Below are 23723 nucleotides of genomic sequence, written 5' to 3'. Positions count from 1 at the left end.
CTTTATGTGAGCTGTTGTGCTTTGACTCCCAAGCTTTTGTAGCCAAAATAAATTTAAAAGACGATAATAATGTTAATAATAATAAAGAAACTATCGCAAGAAAATGTGAACAATGAATATCCGGCAGATTCAACATGCATGCTCACCTCTTCGCAGGCCATGGAATCCATCACGCGGCTGCACAAACATGCCAGGCAGCTGGCAACAAAGACGGCCATCGCTGCAGAACTGCCAAGTCTGGGTAAGGCGACGGCGGCCATCAGGCTTGCGCAGCATCAGCTCTGTGTACTTCTTGGGTTCAGGACCCAGCCCGGCAATGTCGAGGACCAGCATGCGGCCAGGTTCAGCGCTGGGCCGCGGTTCACGTGGAGTGCTCGAGCCCTCATGCTGCAGCATCCCCGTTGAGGTCATGCGCCACAGTTGTGAGCGCTTACCCAGTTCCTGCAAAGAAAGGTAAAACAAACAGTTTTTATGACACTGTAGTACCAAACAGAAGTGAAAAATACCAGAGAAGCGCACAGTGCTTTGCGCATTGTCAGGATTGGGGGCTCAATCCCTTCGTCCGTGGTCCTTTGCCAAGATTGGAGTACGGCATGAATTCGAAGGTAGCTGGCCCATGCCGTCGTCCAACTTATTTACGCTGAGATCGTTGATGAAGTGAAGAACTGCTTCTCATCGAGAACGAGGAAAAAGGGGTTTATTTACAGAAAATTAACTCAGTCTAACATGACTGTTTGAGAAAAATAGTATTAGTCCAACAGGACTGCATGAGAGAAGTGAACCAGTCTAACATGACTGCTCAAGAGAAGTGTGTCCAACAATCGCACAACCACAGTTTTTATACACTCGATCCGCTGGTCCTACGACGCGGCGGCTGTTCGTTTACACACCACCAACTCGCAGCTGCTCTGAAGACCAGTTTTCAGACACAAAGGCACACACATTCCGAAGCCCAAGCGACGGCGTTGAAGGTGGTGCCGTTCCGGAAAATCGACGCCGCTCGAGGGACGCTCGTTGTTTTGCAACATGCTGAACCGTGAGAGCGCAAAAATAAGACGTTCCCGCGGTAGCTTCTTCAGGCGTGTCAGATCAGCGCCGCGTTGAGGAACTCTGGAATCATTGTCCACACACCAAACTCGTCTTGTCACAATGTCGAAGCGGGCTGGAGGAAGGCGGCGGATTCCAGCGCAAAGGTCGCTTCTTTGAACGCCTCGCAGCTGCAGCGGCGGAGAGCGGGAGGTGCGCGTCTTGCACCCCTTGTCGTAATCGGGTGGCAAGGTGACAATCTTGTTGTGCAACCCGCCGTTCTTTACAGCGCCTCCATGGCCCCAAAAGTCTCGACTGTCTAGCGCTGACAACCGCTAGGCAGGAAGAGAACGGCTGCTGGTCAGGGGGGGATTGATGTCTTGGCTCGCAGCGACCACTTGTGCATTGATGTCACCGCCCCAAAACATCCAACAAGGACAGGCAACTGCAAAATGAACCCCACAACACGGCTCTGCGCCGAGATGACGTGCATTGGCTCTCACTTTAGACTCGCTAGGCTTCAAAAAAAACAACAACAACATAAGTGCAGAAACAAAAAAAATGCTGCATTTCACTATGCCAATTTCTGAAGCAAATTCCTGCTGACAAATTCAGCAATCATGGAGGGAATCCTGCTAAATGAGAGGGGATCTTCTTCGCTTAATAAATTTAACACTAGTAACCCTAAAATTTAGGCGGGACCCTCAAACGCAGAATTCAAATTAGCCTGCTCAAACCATCAGCATTGCTATGCAACTTTCCCTTCTTATATCTAACGGAGAAGTTGTACTCTTGGAGAGTGAGGCTCCATCGGAGCAAGCGGCCGTTTTTGTGTGACATTTGATTGAGCCACGTAAGAGGACAGTGGTCGGTCTCGAAGATGAACTTCGCTCCGTACAAGTAACACGACAACTTCTGGGCGGCCCAAACCAAACAAGCGCATTCCTTCTCTGAAGCGCTGTAGGCTTCCTCTCTTACATTTAGTTTACGGCTGGCGTAGAGGATAGGATGCTCCTCGTTATCGTCGCCGACCTGACTAAGTACCACGCCCATACCTCTGTCGCTTGCGTCGCATTGAACTATGAATTCCTTTGTGTAGTCTGGCGCGCGAAGCACAGGGCGAGAAACCAATAGCGTTTTCAAACTTTGGAAAGCGTTCTCTTTGTCCTTATCCCAGTGTACGTTACTCGGTGCTCCCTTTCGGAGGGCGTCTGTTAATGGACTTGCCAATTGCGAGTAATTCGGAATGTACCGTTGATAGTACCCCACAAGTCCCAAAAATGAACGAACGTCCGTTTTCGTGCGCGGCTGAGAAAAATCTCCAATCGTAGCTATTTTCAGCTCAGCCGGTCGTCTCATGTCCTGACCGACAACATGGCCCAGATAGGTAACCTGCGAACAACCAAACCTACACTTTTCCGCTTTCATCGTTAAGTCGACTTTAAACGTACGAAGTCTCGCATTCTTGTCGTAATAGAATTTGGCGTTCCTTTGAGCTATTTCCATGTTCTTTCCGACTAGTTCTTGGGTCGCGCTTAGCCGTTCCAGTAAATTCAGCACGTATTCAACCACGGTTGGACTCTCCCCTCTTTCCTCCCACATCTCTCTTAACATTCTCAGTGGAGAACGGAGTGTCCTCCCATACACTAGTTCTGCTGGTGAGAACCCTGTCGCTTCATGTGGAACCGTTCGCAAAGCAAACAAAGTTGCCGGCAGACAGTTCTCCCAGTCCTCCTTGTGCTCGTAACAGAGCGCACGCAAAACTCGCTTAAGCACCGAATGCCACCTCTCTACACTGTTTGACTGAGGGTGATAGACAGAACTGTGTATTAACTTTACCCCGCACTTTTGCAAGAATGTGGAAGTCAGTGCGCTCGTGAATACTGACCCTTGATCTGCCTGAATTTCGGCTGGAAACCCAACTCGTGCAAACACTGTCAAAAGCGCGTCTACTACTTCGGTGGAGCTGAGCTCTTTCAAAGGGATTGCTTCTGGAAACTTGGTAGCCGGACACAGCATGGTAAACAAGTACCTGTAGCCTGATTTTGTTTTTGGAAGAGGCCCTACCGTGTCTATTACAAGCCGTCTGAAAGGCTCTGTTATTAAGGGCACTACCTTCAGTGGAGCTTTCCAAGTCTCTCCTGGTTTACCAGAACGCTGGCAGGCGTCGCATGATCTTACAAAGTTTTCTACATCTTTGAAACAGCCAGGCCAGTAGTATTCCATAAGCAATCTTTCCTTTGATTTGTTTATGCCTAGGTGGCCGGACCACCCATTTCCATGACAAAGACTCAAAAGGTCCTCCCTATACTTAGTAGGTATGACTAACTGATCTAAAATCCTACCCTTTCGATCTCTGTAATGCCGATACAACAATCCTCCTTTCTCATGTATCGTTACGTTGCGCCTAGCAATGCCTTCTTTAGCTGTGTCCCGTAATTTAGCTAAGCTCTCATCATTCTTTTGCTCAGCTGCCAGTGACTCTCTATCCACGCGTAAGAGTTGATCAAAGTTCTTTGAGGCCGGTGATAATAACGACCCTGTCTCGCTTGGGAGCGCGTCTGCATGCTCTTCCTGCAGGCTAGAACTCTGACACTCTAGTGCTACGCTCTCATTGAGCTGGTCAACTGGCAGGCTCTCCTCAACTGTTCTTTTGTCCGTCGGGCCTAGCTCGGATTCGGGTATTGAAGCCATCCCCTTTTCTGCTTCAGCTGGAGGAGCTTGAGCATTTTCAGCCGAAAGCGCCGCGATCTTACGAGCTTGGCCTCTGGTCAATGCCTGTACTATGACCTCTCCCAGTTTGAGCCCTCTGTCACGCAGTAACTGATTCGAACGATTCGAAAAGATGTAGGGATACTGCAGTGACAAAAATTTGGAAACTGCAGCCTCAGTCTCTAGCTCCCCGAATGGTCCACTGATTTTGACTTTGGCCATGGGCAGACACACGCTGTGTTCTTCTACAACCTGTTTTATCCATGCTACTTCTCCGGTGAAGTCATCTACCATCACGTAAGACGGATGGACAATGTCCAGCGTGGCGGCACTGTCTCTTAGCACTCGGCATGGTTTTCCATTAACTTGCAGGTCGTGGAGATATGGACTTAAAAGTTCCATATTCTCATCTTTTTCCTCCACGTAGGAAAAAACTACGCTAGACTTCTCGCAGTTTACAGCTATATGTCCCAGTTTGTGGCATTTGTAACAGCGAATTGGTCTAAAAGATCCGAACTTTCTTTTCTGTTCTTGTGCGGTTTCTCCGTTAAGTTTCTCCTCGCTCTTTTCTGCGGGCTTTTCCGCCATGTCTACAGGCTCGGATCGTCTAGTTTGCGCACCCTTTTTGAACGGAAATGGTTTCCGCGGTCCATTTCGACCGTCCCAGTTTCCCTCCTCGGCGTTCAATTTTCTACGGGTTGCGTACTCTTCGGCTAATTCAGCCGCCCTTTCCACAGTGTTTACATTACCTCTGTCTTGCACCCACAGTTTCACAGCTTGGGGGATGGTTTTGTAAAACTGCTCTAGACACATGCATTCAATGATCATGTCTCTGCTGTCGTACGCTTCCGCGCTTTTAAGCCACTCGACTAGGTTGGCCTTTAAGCTATACGCAAACTCCGGATAGCCCTCGCTATCTTTCTTGCCTGTGCTCCTAAACCTTTGCCGAAAAGCTTCGGCTGAAAGGCGGTATTTCTTCAGGAGACTAGCCTTAACTTTTGCATAATCATATGCATCCTGCACACTCAATCTGGCGATTACTTCCGCCGCCTCACACGGCAACATAGACAGCAACCGCTGTGGCCATGTACTCGGACCGAAGTTCATCTTTTCGCAAGTCCTTTCAAAATTGCTTAGGAACAAGCCTATGTCGGTCCCGACCTCATATGGCTTTAATAGCCTGTCCATGCGGTACGATTCTGCCTCACTTGATCGACCCAGAGCTCCTTCACTTCCTTGAGACAACTCCAAACGTCTGTTTTCAAGTTCAAGTTGCATTTTTGTTATCTCGCGATCTTTATCGCGTTCCTCTCTCTCTCGTTTTTCTCTGTCTCGTTCTTCTCTTTCTTTTTCCCGTTTCTCTCTCTTTTTGAGAAGTTCCAATCCCATTTCAATATCTTCCTCACTGGCCTGATTGGAAATTAGCTCCAATAATTCCGATTTGAGCATTTCCTTGCGTACATCTAGGCCCAGTTCCTCACCAACAATCAACAACTCGTCTCTCAGCAGTGTCCTTAACTCCATGACTGCTGCTTTACTGCCTTGATTCTGCTCTCTAAATCTAGCTAGGAAAACACAACCTAGCTAACACACAACAATCTAGCTTCCCTACTGTTCTAAACAGAACAACCACAAAATGAAGCCTAGAGAGTCAAAGCAAAAACCAAGCACTCACCACAGATACAGCACCATGTCGCAAAGTCCATCCCACCGCTGCCACCAGTTGTCAGGATTGGGGGCTCAATCCCTTCGTCCGTGGTCCTTTGCCAAGATTGGAGTACGGCATGAATTCGAAGGTAGCTGGCCCATGCCGTCGTCCAACTTATTTACGCTGAGATCGTTGATGAAGTGAAGAACTGCTTCTCATCGAGAACGAGGAAAAAGGGGTTTATTTACAGAAAATTAACTCAGTCTAACATGACTGTTTGAGAAAAATAGTATTAGTCCAACAGGACTGCATGAGAGAAGTGAACCAGTCTAACATGACTGCTCAAGAGAAGTGTGTCCAACAATCGCACAACCACAGTTTTTATACACTCGATCCGCTGGTCCTACGACGCGGCGGCTGTTCGTTTACACACCACCAACTCGCAGCTGCTCTGAAGACCAGTTTTCAGACACAAAGGCACACACATTCCGAAGCCCAAGCGACGGCGTTGAAGGTGGTGCCGTTCCGGAAAATCGACGCCGCTCGAGGGACGCTCGTTGTTTTGCAACATGCTGAACCGTGAGAGCGCAAAAATAAGACGTTCCCGCGGTAGCTTCTTCAGGCGTGTCAGATCAGCGCCGCGTTGAGGAACTCTGGAATCATTGTCCACACACCAAACTCGTCTTGTCACAATGTCGAAGCGGGCTGGAGGAAGGCGGCGGATTCCAGCGCAAAGGTCGCTTCTTTGAACGCCTCGCAGCTGCAGCGGCGGAGAGCGGGAGGTGCGCGTCTTGCACCCCTTGTCGTAATCGGGTGGCAAGGTGACAATCTTGTTGTGCAACCCGCCGTTCTTTACAGCATTTAAAAGCTCAACAACGTAAGTACAGATTCAATTGATACTTGTGAGATGCTAAGGACATCCCTGTCTTGAGCATGCAGGAAAATAAACATGCATGACTTTGATACAAACATAACAAACTGCTATACACACACAGCATACAACCTATCTCAGCTCCTCGTGATGAGCAGCAGTAGGAAAATGCAGGCCCATAAATGCACTTTCACTTTGCTAGCAGTTAATCACTCAGGCCTCTACCTAAACAGCATGTACTAAACTTCCACACTTTAATTATGTAACTTTAAAATTCCACACTTTAATCTTTGTAAGGCACCGCTGGTAAACTGGGCTATAATAAGGAGCTCACGTTGGGCATTGTGGCCCTTTCAGTTCGCACTCTGCTTAGCTGCAACTTGGAACATGATTTTGCTAGAACACATTTATGTGTTGTCCCTACCCTCATCTCCCCCATATAGCATTAGTATCACACACCTTCGGGCAGACAGTACTACTGCCCACAAGGAGCAATAAATGTTCTCACTGCATGTTTGCACTACTGTGTCATTTCCTTCACTGCAAAGAGCATGGCCCACTACTACCAACTTGCGCATGCCATTAAAGGATGGAGTCGGCTGTCTGTGAGACCAGAGTTTGCTTACTGCGAGATCTATTCATCACCGCAATTGTGAATAGGCACTCAAGGGGCAGTTGATGCAAAAAACTAACCTCAGACACTGCCTAAGCAGTTGTTCTCTTGAAGAACCTGCCCCTTTGTACTTTCTTGATTTCAAGGCAAAAGCAAGGACAATTGGTGGCATTGAATGCAAAGTAGGTGCTCTCATCCATATCCGTCTCCAGTGTACCTTTACTTTTCTCAGTGCCCTCTGAATGGCTCCTCTTTCTCAAGGCACAACTTGTTCCTTGTGTGCAGTCGAACCTTATACAACAGTCATATCAGATCCGAAAATACCTTCGTTGCACCCGATATCTGTTATAAGCATACATCCAGATATCGGCAAAAATTAAATCTTGATCAGATACGTGCGAAAGAAATGCAAGTGGGATGCCTCCGAGAGGCCAGCAAAGGGCCCTCAGTGGATTCTGATGACCTGTCCACATCTTGCTGTGCCGAACAAGGCACGAGAACAATAATTTCAGACACGTGCTCTGCACTGTTGCAAATGCAAATACGCAACCGTGTGATTCGTGTTATCGTGTGGGACAGGTATGCTGGCTTGCCAACTGTGGTCCAACCAAGCCAAGCCGCTGGCAATAACGTGCACACTACAGACAGACTTTTTGGACACTGAGGGGGAACCGTACGTGGATCAGTACTCTGCTACTCTGGCCGTCAGTCTAGCCCGTGCATCTGATCTCACGCTCAATCACCGATAAAGTATATGAGTGCGAACATATTGGCAGTGAGCTTCTTGCGATGGCTTGTCACCAGCCACTCCATCAGCCACCCTGGCTAGGCCACTATGCCTAGCCTGTGCTGCTTCGCCAAGAGTCGGCAATCGAATTTGCAGGTTTGTGCCAGTGCTATTCGACATGGCGGCAACTTTGTTCATGGCTGCCATGTTTGCAGCATCACATGCACAGTTTATGCTCACAACACCATGCGGCGTCTGAAATTTTGATTACTGCCATTATAAGTTGGTGCTTAGGGTAGGTGATGGTACCGCAGGAACAATGCAGATCAGAAAAATCATTCATCTGGAAAATTGGTGTGCAACTGTATGTGACATTTTTGCTACCAGAACATATATTTTGAGGCACCTGCAAACAAAAATTTACTTTGCTCTAACTGATGCCGTATTGAATCCCACATTTATGGATTCATTATAGTGGAGGAATACACAATTGAAATAAAGAATGGTGAACCGAATTTTATATACACCATTATATTTGATAATTCAATACACCTATCCATGTTTGTTAATCGAGGTATGACTGTATATGCTGCATGCAAAGCAAGCCATGGTAAAACAGTCACCAGAACACGTTAGCCTAACAAACTAACATGGACAATAACTTGGAACCTTGAAATTCTATGATTTTATGATGCATAAAGCACTAGAGTGCCCCCCCAAGTTAACTCTGAATGTTCAGTGCCATTGAGATCTTTTCTACGGGGCAATGGATTTAATAGTGTATGTAAGCAGGCGCTAGAACAACAAGATATGTCACAAGCCTGACTACCTTCTTGTTAATGACGACGCGGGTCCCTTGAGGAACGTCAAGCACCAATTCTTGACACTTGACGTCTTTTGAGCCTGGTTGAACTTTCACCATAGTCCGCGGTCTGGAACAAGCAAATACAAGCGTGGCATGGAGGAGGGCACAAAGCATATAGCAGCACATTACATTCTTGAAACCAGCATCGTCCACTATGACCTATGTCAAACATGCATGATAGCGTTCATGCTAGAATCTATGACAGATTCATGCAATGCTGTTTTTGAAGCTCAGCATTAGCAGAACGCCAGCTGCGCAGTGTTCGTGACAGCTGTGAAACCTTACACAGAAACATTTGATGGATAAACCAAAATGAAGCACTACGGCACAAAGAAACAACCTAAAATGAGGCAGGTACACATCCCAGGATAACACTGCACTCACTCTAAGAATGTTCCTGAGAAAGCGATGTAGAAGAAGTTCTCATAGTACAGCTTTTTGCCAGCTCTGAAAATGGTCATGTCGTACGCTTCGCTCATCCCTCCTGGTGCTGTCACTGTGATGTGTGGGGGCAGCGTGGGCTCATCCCAGGCATAGGGAACTGCAAGAGTGGTCCAGAATAAAACAGAGTTACCAAACAAACAGAGATTGCCGTGAATGTTGACTCTTTTGACTCTCTTTATGGCAAACGTCAACAATACCCAAGACACTTTCGAATTGCCTTTCTGCATGCTTTTCCCTTCATTTGGTGAGTAATGTTTCAAGTCTACACTGATATCTGATAATTCTTCACTACTATAGCCAAGCAGTATACTTTGCTGTACTGTACCAATATAGACTTCAAGCTTCACAACATTAATTTTGGACATTGTAGTGATTAATTTATTCTTGAGATTCAACATCCGAAAGCAACACTAAGACTATGAGAGATACTGTAGTGGATGGCTCCAGGTTAAATTTTACTATCTAGGGATATTTAAAGTGCATCTAAATTTAAGTACACGAGCATTTCTGCATTTCACCTGCAGCGTAATCTTGCCAGCTTGGCCGAGAATTGAACCCATGACCTTGTTCTCAGGCCAGGTGAACACCAAAGTCACTGAGCCACTATGGCAGGCACATTTAATAGTATTTATTTAATAGTATTTAATAGTATTTATCGTTCACTGTCTTGTGGCTGGATAGTGCCAAACACTGCTCGCAATGAGAGCTTTAAAATTATTACAGAAAAGAAAGTAGGAATGCAGGCTATTGGTACCTGAGGTGTGTGCCTTGACAGTGGCCCTGAGCAGTTCATTGCTAACGTGCGTCTGATGGAAGGTGACAGGAACTTCGGACTGATTGTCAATGCGCAGTGGTGGTGGGATTTTGGCACAGTCCATGAAGATGATGAAGAATGTTGCACCTTTCAAAATCACTTCCACTCGAAGAAAGTGCGACCTGCCCAGATCATCCCTGGAATGTGTAAGCTCATTAATCCCAAAGTGTAACCAAAACGGCATCAATAATTTTTTTTTAAATAAATAAATTAATAAAAGAACATATAATGCAGCACTTCTTTCACGTGAAATTACCAGCTTAGAATGGCACCTTTCTTTACACTTGGAACTCTGTTCCAAATAAATGTGCCATTATTTTTACTCCCCATTTCGCATTCGAAAAATAAGCAGAGCTCAACTGACAAGTGACTTAGCTCTGCAAGAAAGCCAACCTCCCAATGCTGTCAGCAGAGTACAGATATGCATATGTCATGTCCATTTAGTGTCAATCCTGATAACAGCATTAGTTATGAGATATCTGCCCAAAAATTTTGCTCTGAATTTGGCATTTTAATTAGTCTTTGTCTGACAGCGTATGAAAGAGGATTTAGGTGAACAACAAACACCACCCCACTTTGATCATCACGAGCATGAAAACAAACAGGAGCTTGGATTTAAGTAGCAAAACATGAGAAACACTGCACCCCACTCGTATTGTGAATAAGACCTGCCTCATGTGGATGTGAAAGGAGTTCAGCTCATCAATCTTGAAGCCACCAGACCACATGCAGCCAGGTGTGTCCACCAGCCGCACACACAACAGGTTGTCGAGGTCCACTCGAGGCCAGTGGAACGGCAGGCTGGATTTTGGCTTTGCCAGAGAGATGTGGTGCCTGTGCTGGTGCTGGAAGGCACAGTGCATAGAATGTTGCAACATATCTTGAAGAGAAGCACAGTAGTTCTTCAGAAAGGCATGACATGAATATGCAGTATCCACACAAATATAATGCGTTACATATGGAATCATGCGCCATGTAATGTGTGATTTTACCCCACCATCAATTTTCCTTACATCGTACTTCAAAATGCAGAAACCTCAGCCCCATGGCCACTTAGTCTTGCGGCCAAGTAAACCTCTAACCACAGGTGGTGCGGGAAAGCTTGCAAATAGCAGATCGCAACTATGCTCGGTGATGGGTCCAACTACAACATGAATGTGTCTATGTAGAGACTTTAAGTCAGACTGCCTGATCTATTTTTTTCGTGCCCGCACTGTTTTAACACTGGTTCACCCCATCGCCAGCACATTTCTTCCCCGTGACAGTGACAGGACGGTACGGACAACAGCTTTGTGAACAAGGCCTTAGCAAATGCTTGGTTAGGGGAACACTGCTTTCTAAAATCAACTTAACAACAGACATGTTTACTTAATTTATGCACTTTTCAGTTCAAATGCTTAAGTTGTAATAATGATCAATAGTTGGTGCTGCAACTACAGTAGAACCTCATTCATACGATCCCATTACATACAATTTACTGGTGCTAATGTTTGCCACGAAGACCACAAAAAATGACCCAATAGAGTTGCACTTCTTTTTTACCTGTTTATACGTTCCCAGAAAACACGATCTTTCTGCACAAACGTTCAGTACATCGCCAAACTGTGGTTGTAGGATACATTCCGGGGGCTAATCTCATGTAAACAAGAAAAGGTGCGAGGCGTGCGCGATCAAGAGTTGCCGCCCACTGCATCAGCTTCCCCACAACACTTGCCTGCCCAACTCACGTGACAACACTGGCGCACACTCAGTTTCTTATTACAGTACCAGCTAATGACCTCCTGAGCAGTCGCATGCCGCATTCTCAGCTATCGTTGCCAACCCTATTGCGATAAGCATGTTCACCTACCCGTTTTACAGTGCGTGGGGCGTACTGCACGCTTTTAGTAAGCAATAACCCAAATGCACTGCTGTTCCCTGCAGCAGGCAGTGCAATGTGACACGTTTGGCACCGGCGGCATTCGCCGCTGCCCAAAAGCTCGATTTCGTTACGGTTTCCCGTTGCCGTCTTAAAACGCTACACAATAATAAAACAACAAAATGCATCTTGGGCTGCTGGAGCCCCACTAGCTAGACATATGTCGGCACTATGTGCCACAACACAACGATTCGCGCAATGTTTCACATTATGTAGATCTCAACTACAGTTGAGTCTGTCAAAATTTTTAGCATTGCCATTTGTTGGGCGTGTTGGTAAATTGACTTGGAAAGCATATTTAGTGCCAGCGAACAAGGACGTGTTCTTGTTCACTGGCGCTAAATATACTTTCCAAAATTTTTAGTTACTTCGTATCGTACATTTTCCCAGTTAGAACATTTTTTCTTGCATTTTATTCCAAAACGTATGAATGAGATTCTACTGTAGAATGCTCAACTCTGCTCCTAGCTAGACAACGCAAATGTCGCTCTACGCACTAGTAAGACAAACTAGTCAAACAAACCTTTTCACACTGAGTTAATGCTAATGAATATACAGTGCCTAAATTTTACAAAGCTGAAGGCAGTGCTAACAAATACAGTACATGCACATATTGTACACGACATAAAACTGAGATTAAAGGGGCCCTGAACCCCCCCTTGGGCTTGATGAAATAACATAGTATGCGGGTAGCATATGCTGCTGTGAACATCTCAGCCAAGTTTTGCTGTCGTATGCAGTTCATGGAGCTCGCAAGCGAATTGCAAAGTCACCTTTCTCTCTAACACTCTATTTTCAACACAATTCCCTGCCCTCACTCTCTTCTAGATGCACTATTTCGTCATCGGACGCACTATTTCGATAGCTGAAATCAAGCTGCAGTTGGCTACATGGCGTAATACTACGGCCACCGCGGGATGCTGCCACGAGTCCACTGGCTAAGCACACTGTTGCTCGCTGAGGAAAACGGTGTTTGGTTTATGTTTAGTGCGTCGCAGGCACCAGCAGCGGAAGTCGTAGCGTCTACGATGAAATTTGAGCTGGCCACCATGGTGACATTTAGAAGGCGGAGTGTTGTGGGATGCCCCACTGAGCCGTAGCCTTCACAGTGCAAGGCATTGAAGAAGGAACGGGAACACCACGGAGGCCTTGTTTGATTGCCAATAACTACGCTTCTGCTGAATGCACTGAAGTGCTTTTTGGGCAAAGTATTTCTGAAATATCCTATTTTCACTTCAAATGCCTTTCTCTGCTTCGATAAAAAGTGGTTCAGGGCCCATTTAAGACACGACAGCATGAATAAACAGTTGCTAAGGTTCCGGAACGACTGCATGTGTTTCCAAATGACATTGTTTTCAAATACACTCCGGATATCACTTTAATCTGTTAAGAAAGTGCAACAATGTTTAGCTTCACTCACCAGCTCCTTGGTGGCAAACCTCTGGGCAATCTGAACAACAGAACTGCTCTGATTGTCAATCAGGAACCTTGGCGAGAGCACAACGTAGTTGGTACACATGTAGTTGCCACGCCCTTGTCGAATCTCCACTCCTATTGTGTACACCCTGCAACAGTTGAGTTCAGCAACTTCGTTACCTACAAAATCTCGAGGACCTGATTTTCCTTGTGCAGATTTGTACACATCAAAACAGTTTGACAAGACTGGTGGTGCACAGTTGCATTGGATTACTGCCCTCATGCAATGTAGAGAGCACTACTCCACTAATGACACACGATGGCAGCACCTGTAAAGTTAAAAGCCAACTGCAAGGAAACAAAACATCACTTTGGCTAAATCGGTTATAAATTTATTTGTTTGTTCATTTATTTCAAGTGCCTGCAGCGCCCGAAGGCGTTATTGCAGGGGGGAATACGCAGGGTTACATATACTCATACAAAATACATAACTGATCAAACAAAATAACACAACAGAAAAATTCACGCCGCTATAAATTCAACAGAAATGCTCTGAACGATGCTTCAGTGCGATAATCAGCAATTTCCTGTGGCAGCTGATTCCACTGTGATATTGTGTGTGAAAGAAACGAGTGCTGGAAGACGTATGTTCCACAAATAATTTCTCTTATTTTTAAAGAGTGGCCATTTCTATAAGAAGAAATTAGGAGGCAAAAGTTAAGTTCCTTTATCTGTTTTAACCATACCGTAATAAAGTTTAAAAAACATTTCTAATCTCACGTTTTGTCTGCGTGTGCTTAATAATTTCCACCCCAAGCTATTTAAGTGCAGTAATACTAGAAGTAAATTCATAATTATTACATACAAAACGGGCTGCGTGGTTTTGTACATGCTCAAGCATATTATACAGAGTTTTGGTTTGTGGATCCCAGGCAATACAGGCACCTCTAATATGGGCCTTAGGTTCAAAAAGTAAAGTAGTTCTTTAATTTTGGGAGGAGCTAACCAGAAGTTGCATTTAACAATATTTAGCATTTAGCAAATGAGTAACGTATACTATATTGAAGTAATCTTGGCAAAGCTGCAAGACTGGTAAATGTCCAAATTTTCTTATAGCAGCTTTCAAATAACGCCTAAGCAGGCAATACGTGCAGCTGGAGGTTAGCAGATATACGACATAACTCCCAATACTCCACCTTTGAGGTCTCTTTCAGTGTGCAGCAGGCACCACATCACTCCAGGTGAGCAGTAACGGCAGTGTTTTTTTTTTCAAGTTTCAGTACCAAAAACACCTATTTCTGCAAGATTTTCGTAATGCATCCACTCGCATTTTAAGTGCAAAGATTTGCATGGAAGCTGTTCTATATCTACGCTATTTAAAACTAGGATTTTTACTTGACCGGAAAACTTTGTTGCAGTTGGCCTTTAAATAAAAACCGTCTAATGTGGACTGCAACTGCTGTGCAAAACAGCTGCACTTGAGAAAAGGCAAACTCACCAGTCCGGCCGGGCGTCGTTTGGAGACACCATGAGGCGTCGCACCTTGATGCCCTTCTCGAGAGAGAAGCACATGCACCACTGGGGGAAAGTGCGCGGGTGCAGCTCCATTCCTACCCTCATGCTGCACCTGCAACCACCAAGTGCAGAAAGGCCCAGGTCACACACTCCTCCCACCGAGCACAACACATTTCTTTTGCTTTTGCAGCGTGTGCGATGCTCAACTCTCTTGCATCCCTGGATGTTCAGCTTGCCCGCATGACACATACACAATGATTGAAGTCAGCATTGTTACGAGATATGGTGCGAATGTTCTAATGCGAGAGCCACCTGATGGCATGAATGAATCAGGTGCAAGAGTAACTTGTTTCCTCTTCTTCGGCTGCAGAACAATGGCATGCATGAACTAATAGCATGCTTGTACTGTGAAGGGTTTTCCATTAGGCTTCCTGTTCCGCTTAGAAGCATGGCTTCAGCATTGTCGAAAATATTCTCTCAAATGCGCTTCTGTTCATGGTACTGCACCCTCAAATGTCTTAGGTGTCATTGTCGGGCACGAGCAAACATCGCTTGGTAAACTTGCGTGGCGAGTCCAACTTCCTTGATTCCGAAGCATTTCGTAGAGGAACTATTCCTGGCATGCATTTCGGCTAGTTGGCATTCTTGTGTAGACAAGACAACCTCGGCCAGGCAGTACTGCTGCACCTTCTCTAATGTACCCCGTTGTTCAAAAAATTTGTCTAGCCAGTCGTATACAATGCTCCGTTGGCTGTTTGTTTGTGTGCTCTCTTTTTTGTTACTCATAGCGCTCACGCTTTGTGATGACCGACCGCGTGCATGCTCTCTCTCACAGAAACGTACGAACTGGTTGGAAAACAGCAATGTGTAGACTACAGTCCCATTTTCCAGAGACTATCTGATGCAGAATATATTTTTGCAGCAGTAACACTAAGAAAGGAGTGCCTGTTGCGCCTGTCATTTAGGGTGTCAAATAAAATGTGGGCACAAGATGCAGCCACACATGCAAAGTATGTTTCACACATCAGTGACATAATCTATCTGTAACATCGAGCTTGAAGTATACACGAATTCAGTGCAAAAGAAGTCACCATGCTTAGAGATGTATTAAAAAAAAAAGGTATGGTTTATTTCTTTCTGATGCCAATTCGAAGCAACGAAAGCCAAAATACTTAGAAATATGGCAAGACGAGTACTGCTTATTTGTTTCCAATTAGGAGCACACTAATATGTCCCTAGGATGCCAAGTTACAATCAGTTTTTTGACAGGTGCATATGTATGCAAACAATTGCTTTTTTGTGCTAGTCTGCCTGAGAAACACAGACGCAATGCTTTGTGCAACCAATTTAAATGGATTTGTATAGAATAATCATGCATCTCGTCATGCCCAGTCACTTTAAGAAGGAAATGGTGTCACAGAAATTTCTGCTGTGCGATTATAACGTTGCTACAGATTTTAAGAAATGGATACATTAAGCAGCTGGTACTCCTGATTTTGCACAGTTCCAAGTATGCTTAGCATCACTTAGTAAATGAATGGCATATTTAAAATAATGATAAGTTATCTTTGTTTTGGCAACAGCTGTGTGCAACTATTAGTGCAATGATTTCCAAATGCTTATGACAATAGTTTAAACTACGTGCCTAATGATAAACAGTGTGCGATTTCATTTTCATTTCAAAGTTAAATTATGGGCTTTTGCTCACTGTTGTGCTCCAGTCTACTAGAAATTTTGTGATGGTTGCGGCTGCAAGAGCATTTTGAGTTCGACCGTTGCATTTTGTTGCAATGCTGTGAATTTGCAACTCAACTTGTTGCTTTCTGTATGTGGGGAACGCAAGCTTAATCGAGTTGGCCCATTTTGTTCAGTAAGCGCAGACGAACTTGGCAGGCATGCTCGCCTATTCTGCAGCCCTCAATCTAGCTCGTGCACATGATTTCAGGCCCGATCACTGATAAGCAACAAACTTCCAGCAACAATTTTACACTCACAGTCATGCGATTGCATGTTAGGCCTAACCAGTGCTGCTTCACTGGGTGTCAGCGACCAAATTTGTGGTTTAGTGCCAAATTGGCGTAACGTATTTGCAGTAGTCGTATGGCTCTCGGGAAGCTGAGGAACTATCTCGCCAGTGAAAACAAGAGTATGTGGGACAAAATGAATGCCGCTTCATGGCCGCCGTTATTAGCAACATATACTGCATGGATCACGTCCAAAAAATTTAGCCAGATACTTTATGATGTCCGAAACTTTGATAGCTGTTATAAATTGGTTCAGCAGAGAATGTGGTGGTGCCACGGGACTGATGTTCAAATAATTGAGCAGGTGCAAAAATCAGTCAGCTACTACAAACAAATTCATATTTGCCTTGTCTTGGCTTTGAGCCATGCGATGCGACTTGCTTACCAAAACCGAAACAGCCAATCATACATGTTTTTAAATATATATTCATTTGTTTCAAATACCTTCAAAGCTTCAAATAGTGAGATTAGAGCCGGAGGGAATGTTGAATACTATGATATTTGATCAGATATTCAAAAATATTTATTATTTGCACAAGCCTAAATTATAGGCAACAGCATGGGAAGCAGGACAATTGTTACAAGAGGAGTTGCAGCTGATTGCAGCAAGTCAAAGTTAGGGACTGTACCCATTTGTGGAGGTATTAAGGTAATGAAAAAAAGCCCGAGAGTCTTAATGCACACGTACATCATGGACGCCTCGCTGTCAGCGAAGGAGAACAACAGGGGCACCATACTTCGTGCTTGCTCGTGCTCAGGAAATTGACCGGCAGACTCTGAGTTGGTTCCCTCTTGCTTGAAGATGAGCGGCAGACCAGAGCGGTTGATGATCCAGTAAGGCACTGACACATACACCTGCAGTTGTAGGTGCATGGGCAAGCAAAAAGATGGTGAAAAGAAAGCGTGAAAATGTGTGGGTGGATGAATGAGTGGCAGAAGCATGATTACTAAAAGAATCGGAACAAAAGAAAGCTTTACCATGCTGAAGAAGCAGGTGGTTTGGATTAAGGCAAAGGGACGCACTAACAATCAGTTGATGTGTGGTAAAATTTAACATATAAAAGTGACGCAGCGGCTGTGAACGAACCCCATAGCGGACAGCTCCAGATAAATTTTTGCCTAATAAATGTTTTTAGCATACACCTAAAGCTTAGCACTCAAGAATTTTTACAGTCTTTCCCCATGAAATGTGATGACCACGGCTGGAAATTCAGAACATGTCCTCACACTAAAAAAGTACAACACGATAGCTGCTGATTCACCATAACAGCTGAGTAATAACAATTATATGCCAAGATTTTCTGTATCAATCATATGCAGATGTCTCAAACCTGTTTCCCACACGTACTGCTGAAATTACAACGAAGGTCAGCGTAAAGCTTAGAATGAAGGTGTTTTATGAAAAATGCTGATATCACATGTAAAGTTAAAAAAAATAAAGTATCCTACAGAATTTGCAAATGACATATGATTAATGCTAGCCATTTTGTACTGTCACAAGCTTTTGAGCAAATAAAGAAAAGAGTTTCGTGTTCTTCCCACCACTCTTGCAGCCAAGTGTTTGCAGGCCCAGGTTCATTTTTAGTGAGATATGCTCACGTGACACTAGTTAACAGAAGTGCACATTAGCATGCAAAATTACAAAACTACGCTTTACCCAAGGTCACCAAGAGCAGTCGGTGTCAAAAGTTGATTGAGCATGGGATCCATGAAAAAGCTAGCTTTCTGACTAGTTTACACATTGGGTGCATAAATAATTGAAACATTGTGTTGCTTGCGCATAATGAAGATTGCAACTATGCACCTGCAAAAAGGCTTAAAAGGAAACAAATTCAAAACTACAGTGATAGATCAGTGCTCCAAAACACTCGCTTCACATCCATAAACTGGACAAAGTTTTCACAAGTGAGAAAATGATGCAAACATGAAGTTGGTTGGTAACACCACCTTAAAAATGTAGCAACAGGTCCTGGTGATGCCTCATGTGCTTATGGTTTGCGAACAGTTATGACCAGTTGTAATAAAGATATAATTTCAATGCATTTAAAGTGGGAATTTCAGCCGATTTACTGTTTTCCAGTGGAACTCAATAATGCTATCTACCATATTTACACAACTGTAAGTTCACCTCTTTCTAAAAATTTGAAAATCTGAAGTGGGAGGGGTCAACTTACAATCGAAACCGAAACATGGCACTGCAAAAAAAGCAAGACCAACAAGATATCAGGGGACCTACAACGTAGTTCCAATGTTTGCTCTACAGCCCCACCCGCAGGTTTCCACTATCCCACATGTTTGTTTGCTTTTCGGAAGGGTTTTTCAACATTTTTGAGAGTTTTACAGCACACACAGCACTCATGTGGGGGTGTCAATAGTTCATGCAAGTGCGGCTGTTCCATTTGTGGCGGCACCCCCAGAACAGTGGCGCTTGCGGGGTGTATCAATAGTTCATGGAAGAGCAGACACCGCTCGTGGCTCGCGTGTTTTTCTTTCCCTGTAGCTCTTTAGTTTTATGCGTTCGATTGGACTGTCGGCCACGTGCTACTTCCGTGCTTCCTCAGTCGTCATAAGTGCTCCGAGTCCACTAAACATTCAGCGCTCGTTCACAGGGGCTTTGAAGAGGGCTGCCATCCTTTACGCTGAAGAAACGAATAACTGCACAGCGGGCCACAAGTTTGATGTTTCTTAATGGGTAGTGCAAGAGTGGCGATGGCAGCGAAGCATAATTTTCACCTGCGACGGCAAGCGAAGAGGTTTCCACGTGCCGAAGTGGGGACGTTTTCCGGAGCTGAAGGCCAAGCTTGCGGCATACGTCGCCGAAATGTGTGATCGGTCCCTGCCAGTGATGTGCGACATGGTCATGAAACAAGCTCGGATCTTCACCTTTTAAGGACCTGCTCCGCCGTGAGTACAAGTGACTGGCGGCAGAAGACCGCGAACTTACGCCAACAGGACATGTCAAAAGAGCCTCCCTGACGGCTCTGTGTTGTTGGGTGCTTTCGGCGTGGACTTATGCATGTACGCAAATGCACTTATGTATGCGAATTCGGAATTTCGCTGGACGGCAACGTGCTGTGGCACCGTAGCAGCAATGATGATGGCAGCACTAGTGAGGAGTAGTAGTCCAGTGGCCATGCCAGCCACTAATAAATTTTCGTTATGGAATGCGCCCACGGGTATGCTCTTTTTTTTCTGTCACATGCGATATGGAGGGGTCAACTTATATTAGAGTCGACTTGCACAATCGTGTAAACATGGTGTTCACATTGACTCGCTGGCATGAACTATACAGGTACAGCACCAGCAGTATATAAGCTCCGAGATTGCCAGTGAAGTGAAGGAGTCTTGTGTTGTGTTGAAGCACATATGACCTCACCATTTGTTTTATGAAGACATCTGCTATTTTCATTTGTTAGTTTCTCAGCAACTAAGTCATCTCTTGGCAATGTACGAGCACCGATGGATTTTACAGAGGCCGCAACCTTTCGCTGCAGCTACACTTAACATCTGCCTTCAGTACCTCTTCAACGATACTGAAAATGTAAAATAGTGAGTTAAGATGAGAGGCTAGCAGCCCTAACCTTGAGTGATCTGGCACGGTGCACACTGACACGTGCGTGCAGCACGAGAAGCCGTCCCTCCGTGTCATGCGTCTCCAGCCTCGTGGAGAAACTGCTTGAGCCAGGCGGAATCACCAGGCTGGTGCACTGACGGAAGTTCTCCAGCGAGAAGCCAATGATCACATATTGCTCAGTGTTCACCTGCAAGAGAGGGCAAGGCATCCCCATGCTCAATTCCAACTATGTACAGCTGCAACACAAATATCTTCGTAAGAACTCCGAGAAGTAACATAGCAGATATAACATTATCATGTTTCTTTACAGTGTGTAAGCATGGCCACTGACTGACACATGGGATTGAACATCTAACAACCACAAGGCTATGAACACTGAAGCTATGAGCAACACTGTAGTGAAGGGCTGTGGATTAATTTTGACTGCCTCGGATTCTTTTGAAGTGAATGTAAATCTAGCATTTCACCTTCACTGAAATGCAGCTGCTGCGGCAATGAATGGAACCCGCAACCTTGCACTAGGCAGCAGAACATCACAGCCACTGAGCCATTGCTGCAGGTCCAAATTTCGGGACGTGCACATGGTGCAGTGCTTCACAGCTTGTGATGTGCTATGCAGGAGCACACTTTTCTAGAGCTCTAAGGTGTCAGCGAGGATTCCTTGCGTCTGAAGTCATACCTCGTGCAGAGCCCGGTTCTTTTGCGCAGAGATGATGCCCCTGCACTGGCCCTCATTCACCACGTATTCCAGCTCACAGGGCAGCAGGTTATGTATTCTGATGGGGGGCAGCAGGCTGATTGTGTGCCCGGGCACGCTGCTGGACACTGTGTTCCAGTCAGGGTACTTCTCACGCTTCACATCAACTGAGAATCTGGGGGGGGGGAAAGAAAAAAAGGCAGCAGGTTTATGTATTGCAATGTTTGTCACATCATGGGGCATTCAAACGGCCCATTGTATCTTTCCCAATACATTTCATCTCGTGGAACACTTTTACATTCAGCATAGAAATTAAACCACTCTTACCTTCTGAATCCCAATTTCGTTGTTTCCTGTCATATTGCTCACAGGAATAACTTCAGCGTAACACAAATGGCTGAAATTTTCCTTCAGTATAGGTCAAATCAAATCAAATAATGGGGTCTAACATCTTAAAGCAATTCGCAGCAATTTTTTTAGATGTTGATTACTGCACTCAACAGCATTCAGGTTGTTAAGGGCTGCAATTTTTAGTGGCCCACTTGAAGGAATTTCTACCTGTTTCTCATGTCGTGAAGCACCCAGAGGATGGCAACATTTTCTCCACATGCGTGTTACAGAAAAAATTCACATGAGTTTAATGAATGTGAAGATTATTTTAGTGCCAAGGAGGAAGATAATTGTGACTTCTACAAACTTCCTAGGATGAGAGCACTAAAGAAGAAAATGATAAGGAACTTAAACCGGTTTTTGCGGTGGTTACTCACTGTGTAAAGCTGGCTGGAGGCTCTACATTGTACAGGAGCTCAAGAATAAAACAAACTTTCAGAAATAAATCAGTCACTATGCGTTCATTCACCCGAGTGCTCTTTCCACAAAATGTCCAAAACACACAAAATAATTTTCCAAACAGAACAACCGCAAAGTAGGCAAATGCTCACAATTGCAAATAGTTAACTGAAGGGTTGACTAATAAAGCTGAACAGCTGAATGATGAAAGACTTGCTTCTAATCTGATGATACTGCTGTGTGAACAGTGCCAGAGTGAACATTACAGACGCTTCGTGCGTACCTGAAAACGGCAGCATCATTGCGTATGGGGCAGCACGTGATGGAGTAGCTGCTGCCCTGCTGCTTGGTGGCGACGTGCTGCCACTCCAGAGCCGAGTAGGCAATCAGGGAGATAGTCGGCCGCACCCACATGTCCGCAAACACATATGGCAGGGGCACCGCGGTGGTGCACTTGGGCTGCAGGCAGATCTGGTACGGCCGCACTACGGCAGAGAAACAAGAGGACACATGTCCCCAGTAGCTTCAAGCAACACCTTGCAGGCAACGAACCAGTTATACTTAACAACACTACGCTGTGCTTCTTATGGCAAGTTAACAAGGAAGCATTACAATCTATCCCACCTTGCTGCTCAATTAAATAATTTATCACCTAGTTTTACTGGCCACGAGTTTAATGCAATTATCCTGCAACATAAATGGTACATTTGACTGGTTGCTACTGTGCTCAGATGCAGTTTGCAGTAGGGGTGTGCGAATATTTGAACACGTCAAATACCATCGAACATTATATTTTGAATATTCTTATTTGATTCGAAAACTAGGTACCTGAAAATTTTATAATATTTGGTTGGATAGAAATATTTGTAACAAATCGAGTATATTGCTGGCTGTGTGCGAGCAAACACTGTTCTTAGCACTCATTTCTATCTAACTTAAAAATGTGCGTCTGACTTAGTGCTGAATTTTGTGAGGATTTTGTGTTGCTGGTGAAATTTCACTTGCAAAGTGCATTGAGCTACTGGACATCGAAGTCTTGTGGAAAAACCAGCCTCTCAGTAGCAAGGAGCATGGGTTGATGGACGAGGGCGCGCTTAGAGCACTACGAAAGGCGTTGGGGTCGTCTGTGCAAAAGATCCATCTGCAATAAGAAAGGTTTTTCTGGAAGTAGAGGTCCAATGGGCTGCTTCTCAGCAGCAATGCCTGTCCACATGGCCTCGTTATGCAAATATGCCAGCTCCCCACCATATGCCAATGGCATGCTCCAGTGCAACACAGCACATGCCTGTTACAACATTTCAGGATAGAGTGATGGCCGATTCGCTACCACAGTACACACCCGTGTGAAACACGAGACTTGTAGTACAGATCTCGCAGGCAGCGGTCGTTCCGGGATAGGTATGCTAAAGGCGCTATTCTAAATGAGTACGGATGCATTTCACATGCTTGCTTGAAGTTATAAGCACATCTTTTTAATGCAATCAAAGGTGCCCTCTTTCTTCTGTAGATAACATAGTATACACCGCATTATATTGGTGGTTGCGCTACATTCTTGCGAATGCAGTAACTTGACAACAGTGAGTCAGTCAGACGTCTCACACCAAAGGGAAACAACACAGGGGGCTTGATGCATAAACTGTGCTGAAGAGGTACAGCTCGCATGTGGCACAAGACATTAGGGAAAAGAAAAGACAATGTTCTTGCAGCTCTTTTCTAAGCAACGGTCACAGCAAACAGTACAGCACCCCTTCGTTTTGGCTGGGTGTGAGTGCATCTTTTGCCTTGCTCATTTGCTACCCTTGCAGCACCAGCCCCAATGCTGGGCTTATTGCTTGACAGCAAATGCGATGAGTGATGGCTGGCACAGGCTTAAATGCCTCTGAGTTTACGAGCATTTGATGCTGTGTAGGGCACAGGTTGGAGAGAACAGTCAGCCAGTGGGAATTACTCGTTCTTTCAAGTTAATATGAGTCAAATACATCATGTTTTAGTATAGTGGCTTACTAATCTAATTTTTGCCGCTGACAAAGTAATTGTGACGTTCCAACATGTTAAAATAACCAAACTTGC

The 23723-nt window shown here is 45.0% G+C and overlaps 1 protein-coding gene across 1 annotated transcript in view; it reads right to left on the bottom strand.

Moving 5' to 3' along the window:
- Vps13D (vacuolar protein sorting 13D) overlaps positions 1-23723 on the bottom strand; it is a 173928-nt gene that overhangs the window by 31564 nt on the left and 118641 nt on the right. The window contains exons 58-68 of the mRNA XM_065430344.2: positions 21937-22138; positions 20847-21039; positions 20175-20354; positions 17282-17448; positions 14553-14681; positions 13059-13203; positions 10393-10565; positions 9661-9857; positions 8847-9003; positions 8427-8529; positions 147-441 (exon numbers count right to left, since the gene is read on the bottom strand). Of these exons, the coding sequence (XP_065286416.1) occupies positions 147-441; positions 8427-8529; positions 8847-9003; positions 9661-9857; positions 10393-10565; positions 13059-13203; positions 14553-14681; positions 17282-17448; positions 20175-20354; positions 20847-21039; positions 21937-22138 (1941 nt within the window). The remainder of the gene's footprint in view (positions 1-146; positions 442-8426; positions 8530-8846; positions 9004-9660; positions 9858-10392; positions 10566-13058; positions 13204-14552; positions 14682-17281; positions 17449-20174; positions 20355-20846; positions 21040-21936; positions 22139-23723) is intronic.

This window comes from Dermacentor albipictus, chromosome 2 (assembly GCF_038994185.2).
Source record: "Dermacentor albipictus isolate Rhodes 1998 colony chromosome 2, USDA_Dalb.pri_finalv2, whole genome shotgun sequence".
Taxonomy (NCBI): Eukaryota; Metazoa; Arthropoda; class Arachnida; order Ixodida; family Ixodidae; genus Dermacentor; species Dermacentor albipictus.
Note: the sequence above shows the minus strand (reverse complement) of the source record. Positions and strands in the feature narration are given on the sequence as shown.